The sequence below is a fragment of the Schistocerca cancellata genome, chromosome 9 (genome assembly GCF_023864275.1).
Source record: "Schistocerca cancellata isolate TAMUIC-IGC-003103 chromosome 9, iqSchCanc2.1, whole genome shotgun sequence".
Classification (NCBI taxonomy): Eukaryota; Metazoa; Arthropoda; class Insecta; order Orthoptera; family Acrididae; genus Schistocerca; species Schistocerca cancellata.
Window position 1 is genome coordinate 336,144,776 of NC_064634.1, and position 17,752 is coordinate 336,162,527.

Genomic DNA, 17,752 nt, shown 5'->3' on the forward strand with positions numbered 1-17,752 from the left:
TACCATATATCGATACCACCCTACTGGCGTATCACAGTTGGCACGGAAGTAAGTTTCCGCCGATGCCGATAGTGCGTGCACGTGGTCTGGTGGACCCAATGGTGCGCGTCCGCTGAGCCACGCCTCCAGCAGCTCTGGACTAATAGTGCTCTCTGCCCTCGCGGTATAGGATGACCGGCGGCAGCGGCTCAGGCCACTGGCACTTGGAGTATAGTCGCTACGACACTATAATTCGTGCTTAGTACAGCGAGCCTGATCCTACTAGCTATTGTATGAGCTGGAGTTTAATACTCGTTGCGTTATTTGTAAAAGCCTTCACACACTTGGAGAAATACAAGTTAAGCAAACCTTCACTTTGCTCACTAACCATTTCTGCTCCTGAACCATGTGTGGCTCCTGTTCATGCCGTTTATTCCTTGGCATCTTGTCATTGAGGTTATGGAATCTCGCTTCCTATTCGATTTACTGGTGTCACTAAGTTGCTGGCTTGCCTGCCCATGAGTGGCAGCAGCAGTGCTTATCAATATGAGTACTGTGGTACTATCTTAGGAGCGACCGCTAGTATTACCGGGTCGCGTTGTGTGGAATGGGGGAGGGGGGAGGGGGGAGGGGGTGGCGAGCGGACATCAGGTCGGTTTGGGGCGCAGCAGTGAGCAGGTCCGTGCAGTGCGAGGGCAAGCTGTGGCCACTGGCAGCGTGCGGCCACTGCCGGATCGAGGAGGGGTAGCTGCGGGAGCGACGTCTTCATTGTACACCGTACCGACTTTTAAGTTGAGTGAAGAGTTAACTGCTAATGCAACCTCGACTACTCTGAGCTCTCGCCTTTGATCGGCGGGTTGTTGCTCCCAGGGCCGCTGAGCCTGGCGGCAACGAATGAATTGTTTCGAGGCGGTCAAATATTGCAGCAGTCTTTCTCTATTTGTTATTCATCATTGAATTTAGCATTATTCTTATTAGTGAAGTGCAACCAGCGGTATTTTCTGCCTTGTGGCTGCTAACGCCCCAGTTACCTGCCCTGGAGGTTAGTGTACTTTTCTGGCAGTGTAACTTTCCTCATCGTGTTGATGCTGTCCTACACAGCGTGTAGTTCGACAACCTCTTGTATTGTACTGTGCATATTTTTTTGGGAGGTCTACCTTGGTTCTGGTGTTTGGTTCGGCCTTGGGTGCTTTCTGAAGACTTAGTGCTGTCTGTCTCTTCGCCCTTGCCTAAAAATATTCCACCGTTGTACCGGTGATCGGACGTTAGGCGGATTGGTTAGTCGGTCGGTGGGCGCTTTAGCTGCCCCTGGTTTGAGTTGCCATCATGTTACGTGAGTACAACTCTTGACTGCTGTCTCACCGTACCTTATGCTTGAGTTACCTTCCCAGGCCGACCCTTGGAACACTTGCTGAGAACCGCTTGTCCTAATTCTTTAGAGTGTGATGTTTGTTTTAAGGATATCTGTAATTTTCTAGCTATTGTTGGTGTGGCCTTTTTTTCTTTTTTTGATCTTATGGGACTTAGCTGCTAAGGTCATCAGCCCCTAAGCTTGCACACTATTTAACCTAAATTATCCTAACGACAAACACACACACCCATGCCCGAGGGAGTACTCGAACCTCCGCCGGGACCAGCCGCACAGTCCATGACTGCAGCGCCTTAGATCGCTGGGCTAATCCCGCGCGGCGGTGTGGCCTTCAGCCAAGCAATAATTCCGCTTCTTTGGTGATAAGGCCTTCAGACGTGTTACAATAAGTTTATTTTTAAATCAAACTTCTTTTAAAAGCAAGATATTTGTTGAAACGTATGCTATTTGGAATTGTTCTTCTGACTTCTAATTCAGGCCTTCAGCCATTTGTTGTCTGAGGTTACTGTTCGTGGCCTTCAGTCCTAAAATTGTGGAACTTTTTTCTGTGATAAGGCCTTCAGCCGTCATACAGTCAATTGTGTTTTTTAAGAGATTGTTTTGAAATTTTAATTTCTTTAAATAAAGTTTACGTGTTTGTTATGCAACCGAGAGTAACTGGTTACGGCCCTATCCACAATCGTAACCTTATCCTGCGCCATGCTGAGAAACCAGCTCTCAGCTCCTGTCCACCTTTTGTACAGTGACAGTTGCTACATCACTCTGTAGCCCACCTCTCCTTACTACGAAATCCTACACAACAAATTCTACCAATATTACCACTAATCCTATCATTTAGTACGTCTACATCTACATCTACATGATTACTCTGTAATTCACATTAAAGTGCTTGGCAGAGGTTTCATCGAACCACAATCATACTATCTCCCTACCATTCCACTCCCGAACAGCGCACGGGAAAAACGAACACCTAAACCTTTCTGTTCGAGCTCTGATTTCTCTTATTTTATTTTGATGATCATTGCTACCTATGTAGGTTGGGCTCAACAAAATATTTTCGCATTCGGAAGAGAAAGTTGGTGACTGAAATTTCGTAAATAGATCTCGCCGCGACGAAAAACGTCTTTGCTTTAATGACTTCCATCCCAATTCGCGTATCATATCTGCCACACTCTCTCCCCGACTACGTGATAATACAAAACGAGCTGCCCTTTTTTGCACCCTTTCGATGTCCTCCGTCAATCCCACCTGGTAAGGATTCCACACCGCGCAGCAATATTCTAACTGAGGACGAAAGAGCGTAGTGTAAGCTCTCTCTTTAGTGGACTTGTTGCATCTTCTAAGTGTCCTGCCAATGAAACGCAACCTTTGGCTCGCCTTCCCCACAATATTATCTATGTGGTCTTCCCAATGAAGTTGTTCGTAATTTTAACACCCAGGTACTTAGTTGAATTGACAGCCTTGAGAATTGTACTATTTATCGAGTAATCGAATTCCAACGCATTTCTTTTGGAACACATGTGGATCACCTCACACTTTTCGTTATTTAGCGTCAACTGTCACCTGCCACATCATACAGCAATCTTTTCTAAATCGCTTTGCAACTGATACTGATCTTCGGATGACCTTACTAGACGGAAAAATTACAGCATCATCTGCGAACAACCTAAGAGAGCTGCTCAGCTTGTCACCCAGGTCATTTATATAGATCAGGAACAGTAGACGTCCCAGGACGCTTCCCTGGGGAACACCTGATATCACTTCAATTTTACTCGATGATTTGCCGTCTATTACTACGAACTGCGACCTTCCTGACAGGAAATCACGAATCCAGTCGCACAACTGAGACGATACCCCATAGGCCCGCAGCTTGATTAGAAGTCGCTTGTAAGGAACGGTGTCAAAAGCTTTCCGGAAATCTAGAAATACGGATCAACTTGAGATCCCCTGTCGATAGCGGCCATTACTTCGTGCGAATAAAGATCTAGCTGCGTTGCACAAGAACGATGTTTTCTGAAACCATGCTGATTACGTATCAATAGATCGTTCCCTTGGAGGTGATTCATAATGTTTGAATACAATATATGCTCCAGTACCCTACTGCAAACCGACGACAATGATTTAGGCCTGTAGTTCGATGGATTACTCCTGATACCCTTCTTAAACACTGGTGCGACCTGCGCAATTTTCCAATCTGTAGGTACAGATCTATCGGTGAGCGAGCGGTTGTATATGATTGCTAAGTAGGAAGCTATTGTATCATTTATGTAATTTACCAACACTACCGAACCGTAGTTTTGGTAGAGCACAGCCCTACGTGTAGCTCTCGTTACGCTAAGTTTGGCTCGTTAGGTTTTTGTTCGCCCACGAGGCTTTGGCTACGTTCGTATTTGCAGTGACGCTTTCCTCGCATCCGTAGCAGCTTCCTAAGATCCAATGTCTTCCCAGGACTTTTAACAAAGTCACGGACGTTGACGTTTGGGCGCAGACGCGGCGTGCCATGACGACGTCGGCGCTGCTGACGACGGCGGCGACGCTGCTGACGTCGGCGGCCGTGCTGCTGGCGACGGTGACGCCGCAGGCGCGGGCGTCGTCCACCAGGGGCGTGCGCAAGGCGTTCTCGTGGCAGGCGGTCAGCTGGGAGTGGCCCGAGCAGCCGGACGCCGCCGACGCCTTGCGGGCCGGCTACACGCCGCACACCAACCTGCCGCACGGCCTCGAGGTGTGGCGCGACCGACTCTTCCTCACCGTGCCGCGCCGCAAGCCTGGCGTGCCCGCCACGCTGGGATACGTCACCGTACACAGTGAGTGGCGCCTCCGCTCCCCCCCCCCCCCCCCCCCCACTCACCTAGAGGGTTTTACTGCTGTCGATGTCTTAACTGAAACACGTTATTGCACGGTTATACGAGGGGGAACCCAAAAGAAATAGGATTGTTGGCATAAGAAATTTATTGATGAACCTTTTTACAAAATTACTTCAATCACCTTCAAAATACTCTCCATTACATGCGATGCACTTGTCAAGTCTCTTTTCCCACTGTTGGAAGCATGTTTGGAACTCTTCAAGTTTGATATTGTCCAGTGCTCTTTGCGAAGCTGTTTTTACCACCTCCACATCGTCATAACGATCCCCTTACGATCCCCTTTTAGCGTGGAAATAGGAAAAAGTCGCACGCGGCTAGGTCCGGCGGATACGGAGCGTGGGGAACGACAGATCACCTCTGAGATGCCAAATAGTGGGTCACTCGTAAGGCCGTGTGTGCTGGAGCGCTGTCGTGATGCAGAAACCAGTCACCTGATCAAAGTTCCGGGCGTTTCCTCCTCACATCCTCTCGCAGACGCCTTAAAACACCCAAGTAAAAGTGCTGGTTAACAGTCTCGCCAGTCCCGATGCACAATTCCACGAACATGAAAGAAGACAATGATCATCGTCTTCACATTTGAACTCACTTGCCTTACTTTTTTTTGGTCTGGGAGAGTTGGGAGTCCTCCACTAGCATGACGCTTGCTTGGTTTCTGGGTCATACCCGTAACACCAACTCTCATCCCCTGTAATGACTTTGTTCAAGAAGTTTGGATCACGTGCAATCTCTGTTTTCAAGTCCTGACACACATTCGTGCGGATGGTTTTTTGCTCCTGTGCGAGAAGGCGCGGAGCAAATTTAGCAGCAACACGTCTCATGTGCAAATCCTTACTCAAAATCCGCTGGCACGTGCTCCAACCGATTCCTGTCTCTGCTGAAATTTGGTCGATCTTTTTGCGGACGTTTTCAATGTTCTCCTCATTTCGCAATGTTGAAGGGCGTCGAGAACGAGCTTGGTCTTCAACACACATCTCACCACGTTTAAAACGCCCAAACCACTCGAAAACCTGTGTGCGGCTCATTGCGTCCTTCTGGAAGCTTCCTGAAGCATTTGGTGTGTCTCCGTTGCAGTTTTTTTTAAGCAGGAAAGAAATTTCACACCCACTCTTTGTTCTTTTAAAGTTGCGATAACGACATCGCAGAGCTAGCCCACCAACAGTCAGAGAAACACAATACCACACTTGCACGTTCAGCTCTACACTGACGCCGTCTGCACAGCTGTTTCATGAAGGTCTCTACTATCACCATCTAGCGTGAGAACTCTGCACTACGTTTACGAGTGGCAGCGCCCTCGGAGTCCGGTTTCTTTTGGGTCCCCCCTCGTACTTTCTTATGCCTTTCGAAAACTCTTCGGTGCGGTTCGCACTGAGGCAATACGATACGCTTTTTTTTAGAATGAGATTTTCACTCTGCAGCGGAGGGTGCGCTGAATGAAATTTCCTGGCAGATTAAAACTGTGTGCCGGACAGAGACTCGTACTCGAGACCTTTGCCTTTCGCGGGCAAGTGCTCTACCAACTGAGCTACCAAAGCACGACTCACGCCAATCCTCACGGCTTCTGTAAAGTTTGGAAGGTAGGAGACGGGGCGTGAGTCGTGCTTGGGTAGCTCAGTTGGTAGAGCACTTGCCCGCAAAAGGCAACGGTCCCGAGTTCGAGTCTCGGTCTGGCACACAGTTTTAATCTGCCAGGAAGTTTCATATCAGCGCACACTCCGCTGCAGAGTGAAAATCTCATTCTGGAAACATCTCCCAGGCTGTGGCTAAGCCATGTCTCCGCAATATCCTTTCCTTCAGGAGTGTTAGCTCTGCATGGTTCGCAGGAGAGCTTCTGTAAAGTTTGGAAAGTAGGGGACGAGGTACTGGCAGAAGTAAAGCTGTAAGGACGGGGCGTGAGTCGTGCTTGGGTAGTTCAGTTGGTAGAGCACTTGCCCACGAAAAGCAAAGTTCCTCAGTTCGAGTCTCGGTCCGGCACACAGTTTTAATCTGCCAGGAAGTTTCGCTTTTTTTTTCTTTATTGGTAATTTCACACCTGATACAGGTAGGCCAGCAGCGGCACATTACGCCGCTCTTCGGCCACAGAGAAAACTAATGAGACAAAAGAAGACAATCACAGAACAGACAGGGTGGATATAAGAACGTAGACATACAAAAATAAAACACACGGTGCCGTTCACGGGCGCAGAGCCCAAAATAAAAATGTTCAGACATGTGGCCATGCACAATGAGGACAGATGGCACACGCGAACGTTGGAGCACAAACGAGTAACACTGGAACACTTGAACACGAACACGACGTCACACACACAAACACTAAACGATGGTCTCTGGCGCGCGAAAGTTCACTATTCGTGTGCGAGTCCGGGGACCTGCCGAAAAGGGAAAGAACGGGGGGGGGGGGGAGGGAGAGGGGAGTGTGTAGATGCCAGTGGCAGTGGAGAAGGGAGGGGGAGGAGAGAAGGTAGGGGGTTAGGGGAAGCCCAGGGGAGGAGGGAGGGAGAGAAGGGAGGAGGGAGAAAAGGGAGAGTGGGTGCCCTCAGGAGAAAAACACAGGGTGCAGAAGAGGAGGATCAAAGTTGGTAGGAGCGGTAGATGGAGGGGATGAGGGCATCATCAGGGAGGGGGAGTTGGTGGAAGCAACCTTGAGCGAGGGTATGGGGAGTGGAGAGATGGAGAGCAGGTGGGATGTGGGAATGCAGATGCGGCAGCAGAAGGGGGTGGGAGAGCATGGGAGAGATAAGTTTGCGGGAGGTGTAGAGGATCCGTATCCGTTCAAGGAAAAGAAGGAGTTGCGGGAACGGAATAAAGTCATAGAGGATCCGCGTGGGGTAGGCGAGGCGGAGCGCATGGTATTCTAGGATTTGAAGGGATTTGTAAAAGGTAGGAGGGGCGGAAATCAAGGCGGGATGAGAGTAGCAGAGGATAGGGCGGATAAGGGATTTATAGGCGTGGAGGATGGTGGAGGGGTCCGGACACCATGTGCGGCCAGAAAGGAGCTTGAGGAGACGGAGTCGGCAGCGTGCCTTGGCTTGGATCGTCTGGAGAGGCGACGGTCAAGGGTGACACGATACGCGATGCTACTCGTGATACGATGCAGAAGCAACCCGCATTGGTAGAGAGCACAGGAACACAGCTGAAGCGACTTAAGGAGCTTCGACAGGGTGACAGTGAAAAATCAAGAAATTATTTTATTACGTAAGTCGAATGTATACAGGGTGGTCCATTGATAGTGACCGGGCCAAATATCTCACGAAATAAGCATCAAACGAAAAAACTACAAAGAACAAAACTCGTCTAGCTTGAAGGGGGAAACCAGATGTCGCTATGGTTTGCCCGCTAGATGGCGCTGCCATAGGTCAAACGGATATCAACTGCGTTTTTTAAAAATAGGAACCCCCATTTTTATTACATATTCGTGTAGTACGTAAAGAAATATAAATGTTTTAGTTGGACCACCGTTTTGTGATAGATGGCACAAACATACGGCTCACAATTTTAGACGAACAGTTGGTAACAGGTAGGTGTTTTAAATTAAAATACAGAACGTAGGTACGTTTGAACATTTTATTTCGCTTGTTCCAATTTGATACACGTACCTTTGTGAACTTATCATTTCTGAGAACGCATGCATGCTGTTACAGCGTGATTACCTGTAAGTACCACATTAATGGAATAAATGCTCAAAATGATGTCCGTCATCCTCAATGCATTTGACAATACGTGTAGCGACATTCCTCTCAATAGCGAGTAGTTCGCCTTTCGTAATTTTCGCACATGCATTGACAATGCGCTGACGCATGTTATCAGGCGTTGTCGGTGGATCACAATAGCAAATATCCTTCAACTCTCCCCACAGAAAGAAATCCGGGGACGTCAGATCCGGGAACGTGCGGGCCATGGTATGGTGTTTCGACGACCAATCCACCTGTCATGAAGTATGCTATTCAATACCGCTTCAACCGCACGCGAGCTATGTGCCGGACATCCATCATATTGGAAGTACATCGCCATCCTGTCATGCAGTACAACATCTTGTATTAACATAGGTAGAACATTACGTAGGAAATCAGCATACATTGCACCATTTAGATTGCCATCGATAAAATGGTGGCCAATTATTCTTCCTCCCATAATTCCGCACCATACATTAACCCGCCAAGGTCGCTGATGTTACACTTGTCGCAGCCATCGTGGATTTTCCGTTGCCGAATAGTGCATATTATGCCGGTTTACGTTACCGCTGTTGGTGAATGACGCTTCGTCGCTAAATAGAACACGTGCAAAAAATCTGTCACCGTCCCGTAATTTCTCTTGCGCCCAGTTGCAGAACAGTACACGACGTTCAAAGTCGTCGCCATGCAATTCCTCGTGCATAGAACTACGGTGCGGGTGCAATCGATGTTGATGTACCATTCTCCACGCCGACGTTTTTTAGATTCCCGATTCTCGCGCAATTTTTCTGCTATTGACGTGCGGCTTAGCCCCGACAGCAGCTTAAACACCTACTTGGGCATCATCCTTTGTTGCAGGTCTTGGTTGACGTTTTACATGTGGCTGAACACTTCCTGTCTCCTTAAATAACATAACTATACGGCGAACGGTCCGGACACTTAGATGATGTCGTCCAGGATACAGAGCAGCATACATAGCACACGCTCGTTGGGCATTTTTATCACAATCGCCATACATCAACACGATATCGACCTTTTGTGCAATTGGTAAACGGTCCATTTTCACACGGGTAATGTATCACGAAGCAAATGCCGTACGCACTGGCGGAATGTTACGTGATACCACGTACTTATAGGTTTGTGACTATTACAGCGCCATCTATCACAAAGCGAAAAAAGTGGTGCAACTAAAACATTCGTATTTCTTTACTTACTACACGAATATGTAATAAAAATGGGGGTTCGTATTTAAATAAACGCAGCTGACATCCGTTTGTCCTATGGCAGCCCAATCTAGCGGGCCAACCGTAGCGCCATCTGGTTTCCCCCTTCAAGCTAGACAAATTCCGTTCTTTGTAGTTTTTTCGTTTGACGCTTATTTCGTGAGATATTTGGCCCGGTCACTATCAATGGACCACCCTGTATACATTGAGGAAGTATTCCCCAAAATATTATGAGAGGACTTCAAAAAGTAACAATTCTGTGAGCGTTTGTGCCGAGCGTGCAGGGCCCCTGGCAGACGTTCAGTATTATGGGAAAGCTATTCGTGATAATTTCGACTCTGCTGGGAATATGACACACTACTTCACAAAAGTTCATCGGATGATAATCGTCAACATTACTTCTGTCCTGCTGGCGAGCAATCCTAGTGCGCTTGGCAGCGCGCTAAAGCAAACGGTGAACTGGTAAGTTATAATCACAAAACGCCATTGCTGCAAGTCGGTCGTTGTCGATGCCATCACCCCCTGTTTATACCGGTTTGAATAAACCTGATTTGCTGGAGCGTTGTTTGGGCGGTTTTACGCAAAATGTTGACGAAAGATGCAGTGGTCTCACTTGGACATTCACTCTAAACATAACATCCAGCCGAATCGAAATTGTCAACACTGCTTCAATTTTGGCCGTATGTCTATTCACTGTGGGCCATACTGCATTAATTCATGTGGCAAATGCCTTTCGGATCAAAACCGGCGATGAAATGCGCCGATTCTATGAAGATAGAGACGCGAGCGGTGATGAGGTCAGCGACGAAAGGTCCTTTGAGGACGAAAATGTGGGCTTATCAGATCAAAGTAGCAGAAAGCGGTCATCCACTACTCGACTACTCGGGGCAATAGTTAGCATGGACCAGGAATTGATAATATCCTATGAGCTTCAAGCTTTGTCCCTTTTTATATGATAAATCCTGGTCAAACTGTAGACGCGTTTTTCTTAAAATCACGTTTTCCGGAATGTTTGTTTCGCCCACACTACAATTTTCATCCGATTTTAAAGATTTTTGGTCTTTGTTTAAGCAGACTGAATTCTCTTCAGTTCACCGTAGCCGATTATTGTATGTTCATACTTAGTATATTTTTCGGCAAAAAACAGTGGGGTCCAAAAAATGGCCATTCTATTCAAATTTCTATAATTTCGGGTTTTTTGTCTTTTTTTTCAAAGCCCTACGATGAATTAAAATTACATCTGTAAGGATCACGGAGATATGTTAATTTCATGTTATAGCGACAACCGTCGATCTACCGCCTTTCAAAGTTGCGATGGGAAACTCCTAATTACACAATGAAGATATTAATATTTTTCAATAAAAATACCAATAAAAACTTCAAGGTATGCTTTACTCGTTGCATCAAACCCCATTTGTCTACTACATTCCCGTACGGAGAAAAAAAAAGCCCTAAATTTGAGCAATATTTTCGTCCCGCTTGACAACTTGGACGTGATTTCACTTTAAAAAAAATCGGTATTTCATTTTTCATCTTAAACTGATATTTAGAGCTTTTTGAACAAAATGGTGGTTAAAGTTATTGAATTGGACATGAGAAAGTTACTTAAAAATGAATTTAAAGACCTCTCGATGTGTATCCTACACACTCTTGTTTCAGCTGTTTTCACACTTCAATGTTATCATTAGATTCTTGCTCGAGAAAGGTATACTATACAATTTTTTTTCAAGTTAACACCACTATTATAAGATACGCTTTGCGATGTTCTTATGTTTGCCTTGTATATATTTGGTTGTCGAGCGTTGTTTTTCTTACAGACTTTTCTATAGTTCGAGTTGCTGCTACTCTCAAAGTGATAAGCTTGTAATTCATTTTAATGTGGGCAGTTAGGAGGTGTGAAGTTTTACAGTTTCCAGGAATATACTCTGCGCGCAATATAAGACAATCATTGTTGGCAGTTGATTCCATGAGAGTGACCGAAGCTGAGAAGTGTGTCCTTGAGGCAAATGAAGATGACAGAATCACAAGGAGAAACAAGAAATAGATAAGATGAGGAACATGTAAACCATGAAAATTAGGCAACTGGAATATATTAGAAACAACAAAGGTCAGTCATAGGTCAAATATATCTTTGAACTGAATTTCTCGAGAGTTAAATTTCGTGGTATGTTTATTCTATGCACAAAATACCTATTTGAACTAAAGGCACTATTTGGAGGAAAGTGGACTACAAACATTTACCGTGCTATCAACATGAAGGAAACTACATACTGATTAATTATAAAAAGTAACCTTAGCTTGGATTACCAGATGTAAATATTTCTAGAATAAAAACTTGTGGTTGAAACGACATAATTGTAGTCAGCTATTAAGATAGATATGATGTTTTTGTGTACCTAAAGTTTCAAGCGTCTAAGTAAGTCAGTTACTCAGTGCATAGATACCAAATGTGGGGCCTGTACATAAAAATGTATTTAACTGATCTTCACAAAAAAATTGTAATACAAAAAGCTCAGCGTCAGAACTAATGTGATTAATGTGAATCAAGATGTTCAGCAAGAAACACGCCTATTTTCCCATAATTGTGATCCTACTAAGAGTTCACATTTCTTAGTTACAGTTGTACAAACTTTATGAAAATTATTGGTAGTTTTCCAAGCATTTACCATCTAGTTACCGTACCTGGTTCACACTGGGACGACAGCGACGCAACATCAATACAGTTCTCTGCGTATCGCCTAGAACAAAAGGGAGTGTAAGTTGCTCCGCGCAACTGCATCGTACGATACAGGGGGTGGAAACTTCAGGTCATCTGATGTGGCTCAAAATAATTGTTTTATGTGGATGAAGCAACGGTACAACCCCCTCTGTAGTTATTTTCTCTGTAAAAGTTTACTTCTCGCGTAAAAACTTTAAAAAACTACTGTTTTGGGATTCACATTTGTTCTCCGTGATGCAATCTTTCCATTTTGAGGGAATTATTCGGTAAAAAATTATATTTTTTGGCATCTTAATTCTGGTAACAGAGTTCGACAATGAACTGGTTCTCTTTTCCTATAGCTCATATTTGTTGATAATTCGAAATTAAGTAAAACACAGCACATATTTTGAAAACCTCGCAGTAAAAAAAGGTTGTCACTCTCCAGTTTACGTTAGATGCAATTTAGACCATACAATGTTGCATACCAAATGTAACTAGCACACAAAATTGTTTTTAACGCTGGAAGGAGAGCCATAGCTCGAACAGATACGTCACATACATGGAAACTGTTCAAGAAGAGACTGGTAGCAATGCGCTCCACACAAAGCAATCGCCAGCTGCTGTGTCTTGTTGCCTGTATCGCTTCCGTGGCAACCCGAGTGTCGCACGGGTAACCGTCGCGCCACGCGCGTGACGTAGCATATCACATATTGTATCGCCTCAGTGACATCTGAGCTTTACCGAGTGACGTGGCACAATGGATTCCCATTTGGGAGGACTGTGGTTCAATTCCACATCCAGCTATCGAGATTTCGATTTTCCGTGATTTCCCTAAATTGCTCCGAGAAATGTGTTTAAGGTGAAAGACAAGGCGGCCAAAATCTGGTATTGGGGTTGAAATACCGCCTAGTGGAGCTCTCATGACATGCTTCGTCGTTAAAGAAGATAAGCCACCGCTCCAAAATATGTTTCCTCTTAGCATATTTTATACGACACGGTCAGCTACTTAGCATATTTTACACGACACGGTCAGCTACAATTCTTGAAATAGAACTACAGCATATACTAATTTATAGTGTATCAGGGGCTTAGAAAAAGTATATCAAATGTGTCAATGAACTCATTTTTAAGTGAATAGCTTTTGTGAGAAAAGGAAACGATCGAAAGATTTGATAACATGATGGAAACTGGCATCAGAGCGCTACTTTACAATGTTTAAAATACAATAGCCGACTCTGGTTGCAGCCCCTTTCACTTTTAACACATTTCTCGGATACTTTTGCCAAAATTATCATCGTCAGAATTAAAGAGGGTTGTATCTTCTCGTCAACAGCATTCATTAAAAACGTGATTCGCTGCATTTGTTTCTTTAAAAAGAAAAAAAAAGCGCGCTTGCTTCAAAATATCGTTTGATACAAGAGCACTACTTTCCCCCTCTGCCTATTATCAGTTGCTATAAACATCATTCCCATATCTTGAACCGCTCACCGAAAATAAGCCTTATTTTGTATACTGAAAGAATCATAATTCTTGAAAAATCCGGCTCGTTTTCTTTTTGACAGCCCACTTCATTATTCTTACTATTCGTAACGCACATACAGGGCGTTAAAACAAAGTGTCACATATCCTACAGGAGACAGAGTAGGTCAAAACTAGAAGAAAAGCTCCTGTAATGATACACTCCGTGATCAAAAATATCCAGACAACTGGCTAAAAATAACTTACAAGTTCGTGGCGCCCTCCATCGGTAATGCTGGAATTCAATATGGTGTTGGCCCACCCTTACCCTTGATGACAGCTTCCACTCTCACAAGCATACGTTCAGTCAGGTGCTGGAAGGTTAACACGGAATGTCAGCCCATTCTTCATGTAGTGGTGCACTGAGGAAAGGTATTGATGTCGTTCGGTGTGCCTGGTACAAAACATGCCAAAGGTGTTCTATAAGATTCAGGTCAGGACTCTGTGCAAGCCAGTCCATTACAGGGATGTTATTGCCGTGTAACCACTCCGCCACAGGCCGACAATATGAACAGGTGCTCGATCGTGTTGAAAGATGCAATCGCCATCCCTGAATTGCTCTTCAACAGTGGGAAGCAAGAAGATACTTAAAACATCAATGTAGGCCGGTGCTATGGTAGTGCCACGCAAAACAACAAGGGTTGCAAGCCCCCTCCATGAAAAACACAACCACACCAAGACACCACCGCCTCCGAATTTTAATGTTGGCACTACATACGCTGGCACATGACGTTCACCGGGCATTCGCCGTAGCCACAGCCTGCCATCGGATCGCCACATTGTGTGTCGTGTTTTGTCAATCCACACAACGTTTTTCCATTGTTCAACAGTCCAATGTTCAAGCTCCTTACACCAAGCGTGGCGTCGTTTGGCATTTAACGGCGTGATGTGTGGCTTATGAACAGCCGATCGACTATGAAATACAAGTTTTATCGTCTCCCTCCTAACTGTTATAGTACTTGCAGTGGGTACTGATGCCGTGTGGAATTCCTGTGTGATGGTCTGGATAGATATCTGCCTATTAAACATTAAGACCCTCTTCGACTGTCGTCGGTCTCTGTCAGTCAACAGACGAGGTCGGCCTATACCCTTTTGTGCTGTACGTGTCCCTTCACGTTTCCACTTCACTATCACACTGGAAACAGTGGACCTAGGGATGTTTAGGAAGGAGGAAATGTCGCGTACAGACGTATGACACAAGTGACACCCAATTACCTGACCACAATCGAAGTGCGTGAGTTCCGCGGAGCGCCCCATTCTGCTCTCTCACCATGTTTAATGACTACCTAAGTCGCTGATATGGAGTACCTGGCAGTAGGTGGCAGCACAATGTATCTAATATGTAAAACGTATGTTCCTGGGGGTGTCAGGATACTTTTGATCACATGTTGTATATCCGGAAACCAATACCTGTTGAGATATGGGCCGTTTTACTTGTAACGAGTAGTGTATAGTACTCGCTATATGCATAGCATATTATAACAACTGCCATAATATGCAAGTGTAGGCAGACACAATTCCTCGAGTAAACCTGGAGGTCAGGTTCAGTAGCAACGCACGGGCAGAAGCAGAGGGCCACACACTTCACCAAACGGCTTAATGTCTGTCCCTTGTCACCTATTTCTGTGCGATGAATTACCAGCGCTATTGTACAGCGATACCCAAGCAGAAAGACGACGACTGTCGTCTATATGGGTTTCCCTTTTACCGGACCTGAATCCGTTGGCTTTCTAGCTATGGGGACATTGGTGTATGCGCAACGTGTAGACAATGTGCAGCAGTTACAGGAGCGCGTAACCACTGTACACGACACAGTATAATGGATGCAGGTGTTAATGGAACAATGGGTGATTCTCTGCAAAAAAGGGCGGAAGGATCTGTCAGGATGTGTGGTAACCTCAAGCTTCACTGTCTATAGTATCTACTTCTATGCAACAGACACAATGGAATAAAAGAACAAACTGCTTCGTATCACAACAGGTATTGTGTTCCGAACATATCATTACCGGATCTTTTCTTCTAGTTTTGAATAGAACCTGTGCATGGATGTGTGATACCTCTTTATAAACACCTATTAGTATTCAGAATGAATTTTTCACTCTGCAATGGGATATGCACTGATCTGAAACTTCATCGTCATCATCTCCTTCCAAGGATTAGGTGCTGTAGTCACCTGCTCCGGTCTCCGTCATCCATCCATCCATCCACCTGCTATCGATTGTCTACCCAGTTCTCTCTTTGCAGCCAGCCGATAATTCACTATCTTTTTTCACATCCCATTTTCTATCATTCTAGGAACATCATCCTTCTATTTGATTCTGCATTGAGGTGAATAAAGTAATGGGATAGCGATATGCAGATATCCAGATGGCGATGTATCGCGTACAAAAGGTGTAAAGAGGACATTGCATTGACGGACTCGAGTGATTCATGTGGAAAGGTTTCCTATGTGATTGTGGCTGCGGGAATTAATAGACTTTGAACGCGGAATGGTAGTTGGAGCAAGACGCATGGGGCATTCCATCTCAGAAATTGTTAGGGAATTCAATATTCCGAGATCTACGGTGTAAAGTGTGTGCCGAGAATACAAAATTTCAGGCATTACTCCTCACGAGGGACAGTGCAGTGATCAACGGCCTTCAATTAAAAGCTGAGAACAGCGGCATTTGGGTAGAGATGTCAGTGCTAAGAGACAAGCGACACTGTGGGAAATAATCGCAGAAATCAATGCGGGACGTACGGAGAATGTATCCGCGAGGACAGTGCGTCGAAATTTGGCGTTAATAGGCTATGGTAGCAGACAACCGACGCAAGTGCCTTTTCTAGCAGCACGACATCGTTGCAACGCCTCTCTTGGGCACGTAACGATATCGGTTAGATCCTAGACGACTGGAAAACGGTGGCCTGGTCACATGAGTCCCGAATTAATTTGGTAAGAACTGATGGTAGGGTTGGAGTGTGGTGCAGATCCCACCAAGCCATGGACGCAAGTTGTCAAGAAGGAACTGTTTTACGTGGAATGGTCTGGGTCTTCTGCTCCAACTGACCTGATCATTGGCCATTTGCAGCCATTGATGGACTTCATGCCCCAAACAGCTATGGCATTTCTGATAGATGACAGACGGCTGGAGTGGCCGTGCGGTTCTAGGCGCTAAAAGCTGGAACCGAGCGACAGCTATGGTCGCAGGTTCGAATCCTGCCTCGGGCATGGATGTGTGTGATGTCCTTAGGTTAGTTAGGTTTAATTAGCTCTAAGTTCTAGGCGACTGATGACCTCAGAAGTTAAGTCGCATAGTGCTCAGAGCCATTTGAACCATAGATGACAGTGTGCAAAGTAACTGGGCCACAATTGTTCGCAACTGGTTTGAAGATCATTCTGGGCAATCTGAGGAAATGCTATGAGCATCCAGATTGCCCGACAAAAATCCCACCAAACATTTGTGAGAGATAATCGAGAGGTTAGTTCTTGCATAAAATCCTGCACCGGTAGCACTTTCGCAATTATGGACGATTATAGTATGTGTAAATATTTCTGCAGGGGACATCCAATGACTTTTTGAGACCCTGCCACATCGAGATGCTGCACTACAACGAGAAAAAGGAGGTCCGACGAAATAACAGGAGTTATCCCACGGCTCATGATTTTTCTTTTTTGTTACTGCCGTGATTTGGAACCATACACAGGAGTAGGTACAACTATAAATTCATAAAATTTCATTCGTGTTTCCTGTCTTGTTACCTTCCCCTAAGATCTTCTAAGTGTTCCAGATATGGCTTGGTATTTATCAACTGTCTCTTGAATGTCTTTTGTCATAGTTAAAACTTATATCACACCCTGGACAATTGAAGTGGGAAACTTTTTGTGAAATTTTATCATTTATTATTATTATTTGGAATCAAACTGGATTCTTTTCTTTGAAAGACATTATCAGAATGGTTCAGATGGGTCTAATCACTATGGGACATAACATCTGAGGTCATCAGTCCGCTAGACTTAGAACTACTGAAACTTAACTAACCTAAGGACATTACACACATCCATGCCCGAGGCAGGATAAGAACCTGCGACTGTAGCAGCAGCCTGGTTTCGGACTGAAGCGCCTATAATCGCTCGAGCACAGCGGCCGGCGCCATTATCTTTGTCGTATTTGTAGAGACAGTAAAGTTATAATACATCGCGTTTTGGCTGAATCGATATACTGCACCTGGTAGAATCAAAGCTGCATCCCGGACCGGGAGTTGAACCTGAGTCTTTGACTTTCGTGAGCAAGTGCTCTGCCTACTGAGCTATCCATGCAGTACCCGACCTCTCAGCGTTACTTTCGCCAGTACCTCATCTTCAAGCTTCCTAACTTCAGAGAAGCTCTTCTGCTTGCCTGGCGGGACTAGCACTCCTAGAACAAAGGATATTGTGGAGATACGGTATGCCC

The 17,752-nt window shown here is 45.3% G+C and overlaps 1 protein-coding gene across 1 annotated transcript in view; it reads left to right on the forward strand.

Annotated features, from left to right (window-relative positions):
- Window positions 1-17,752, forward strand: part of LOC126100873 (L-dopachrome tautomerase yellow-f2-like) — a 181,392-nt gene that overhangs the window by 106,503 nt on the left and 57,137 nt on the right. Inside the window, exon 2 of the mRNA XM_049911539.1 lies at window positions 3,837-4,152. Within this exon, the coding sequence (XP_049767496.1) occupies window positions 3,837-4,152 (316 nt within the window). The remainder of the gene's footprint in view (window positions 1-3,836; window positions 4,153-17,752) is intronic.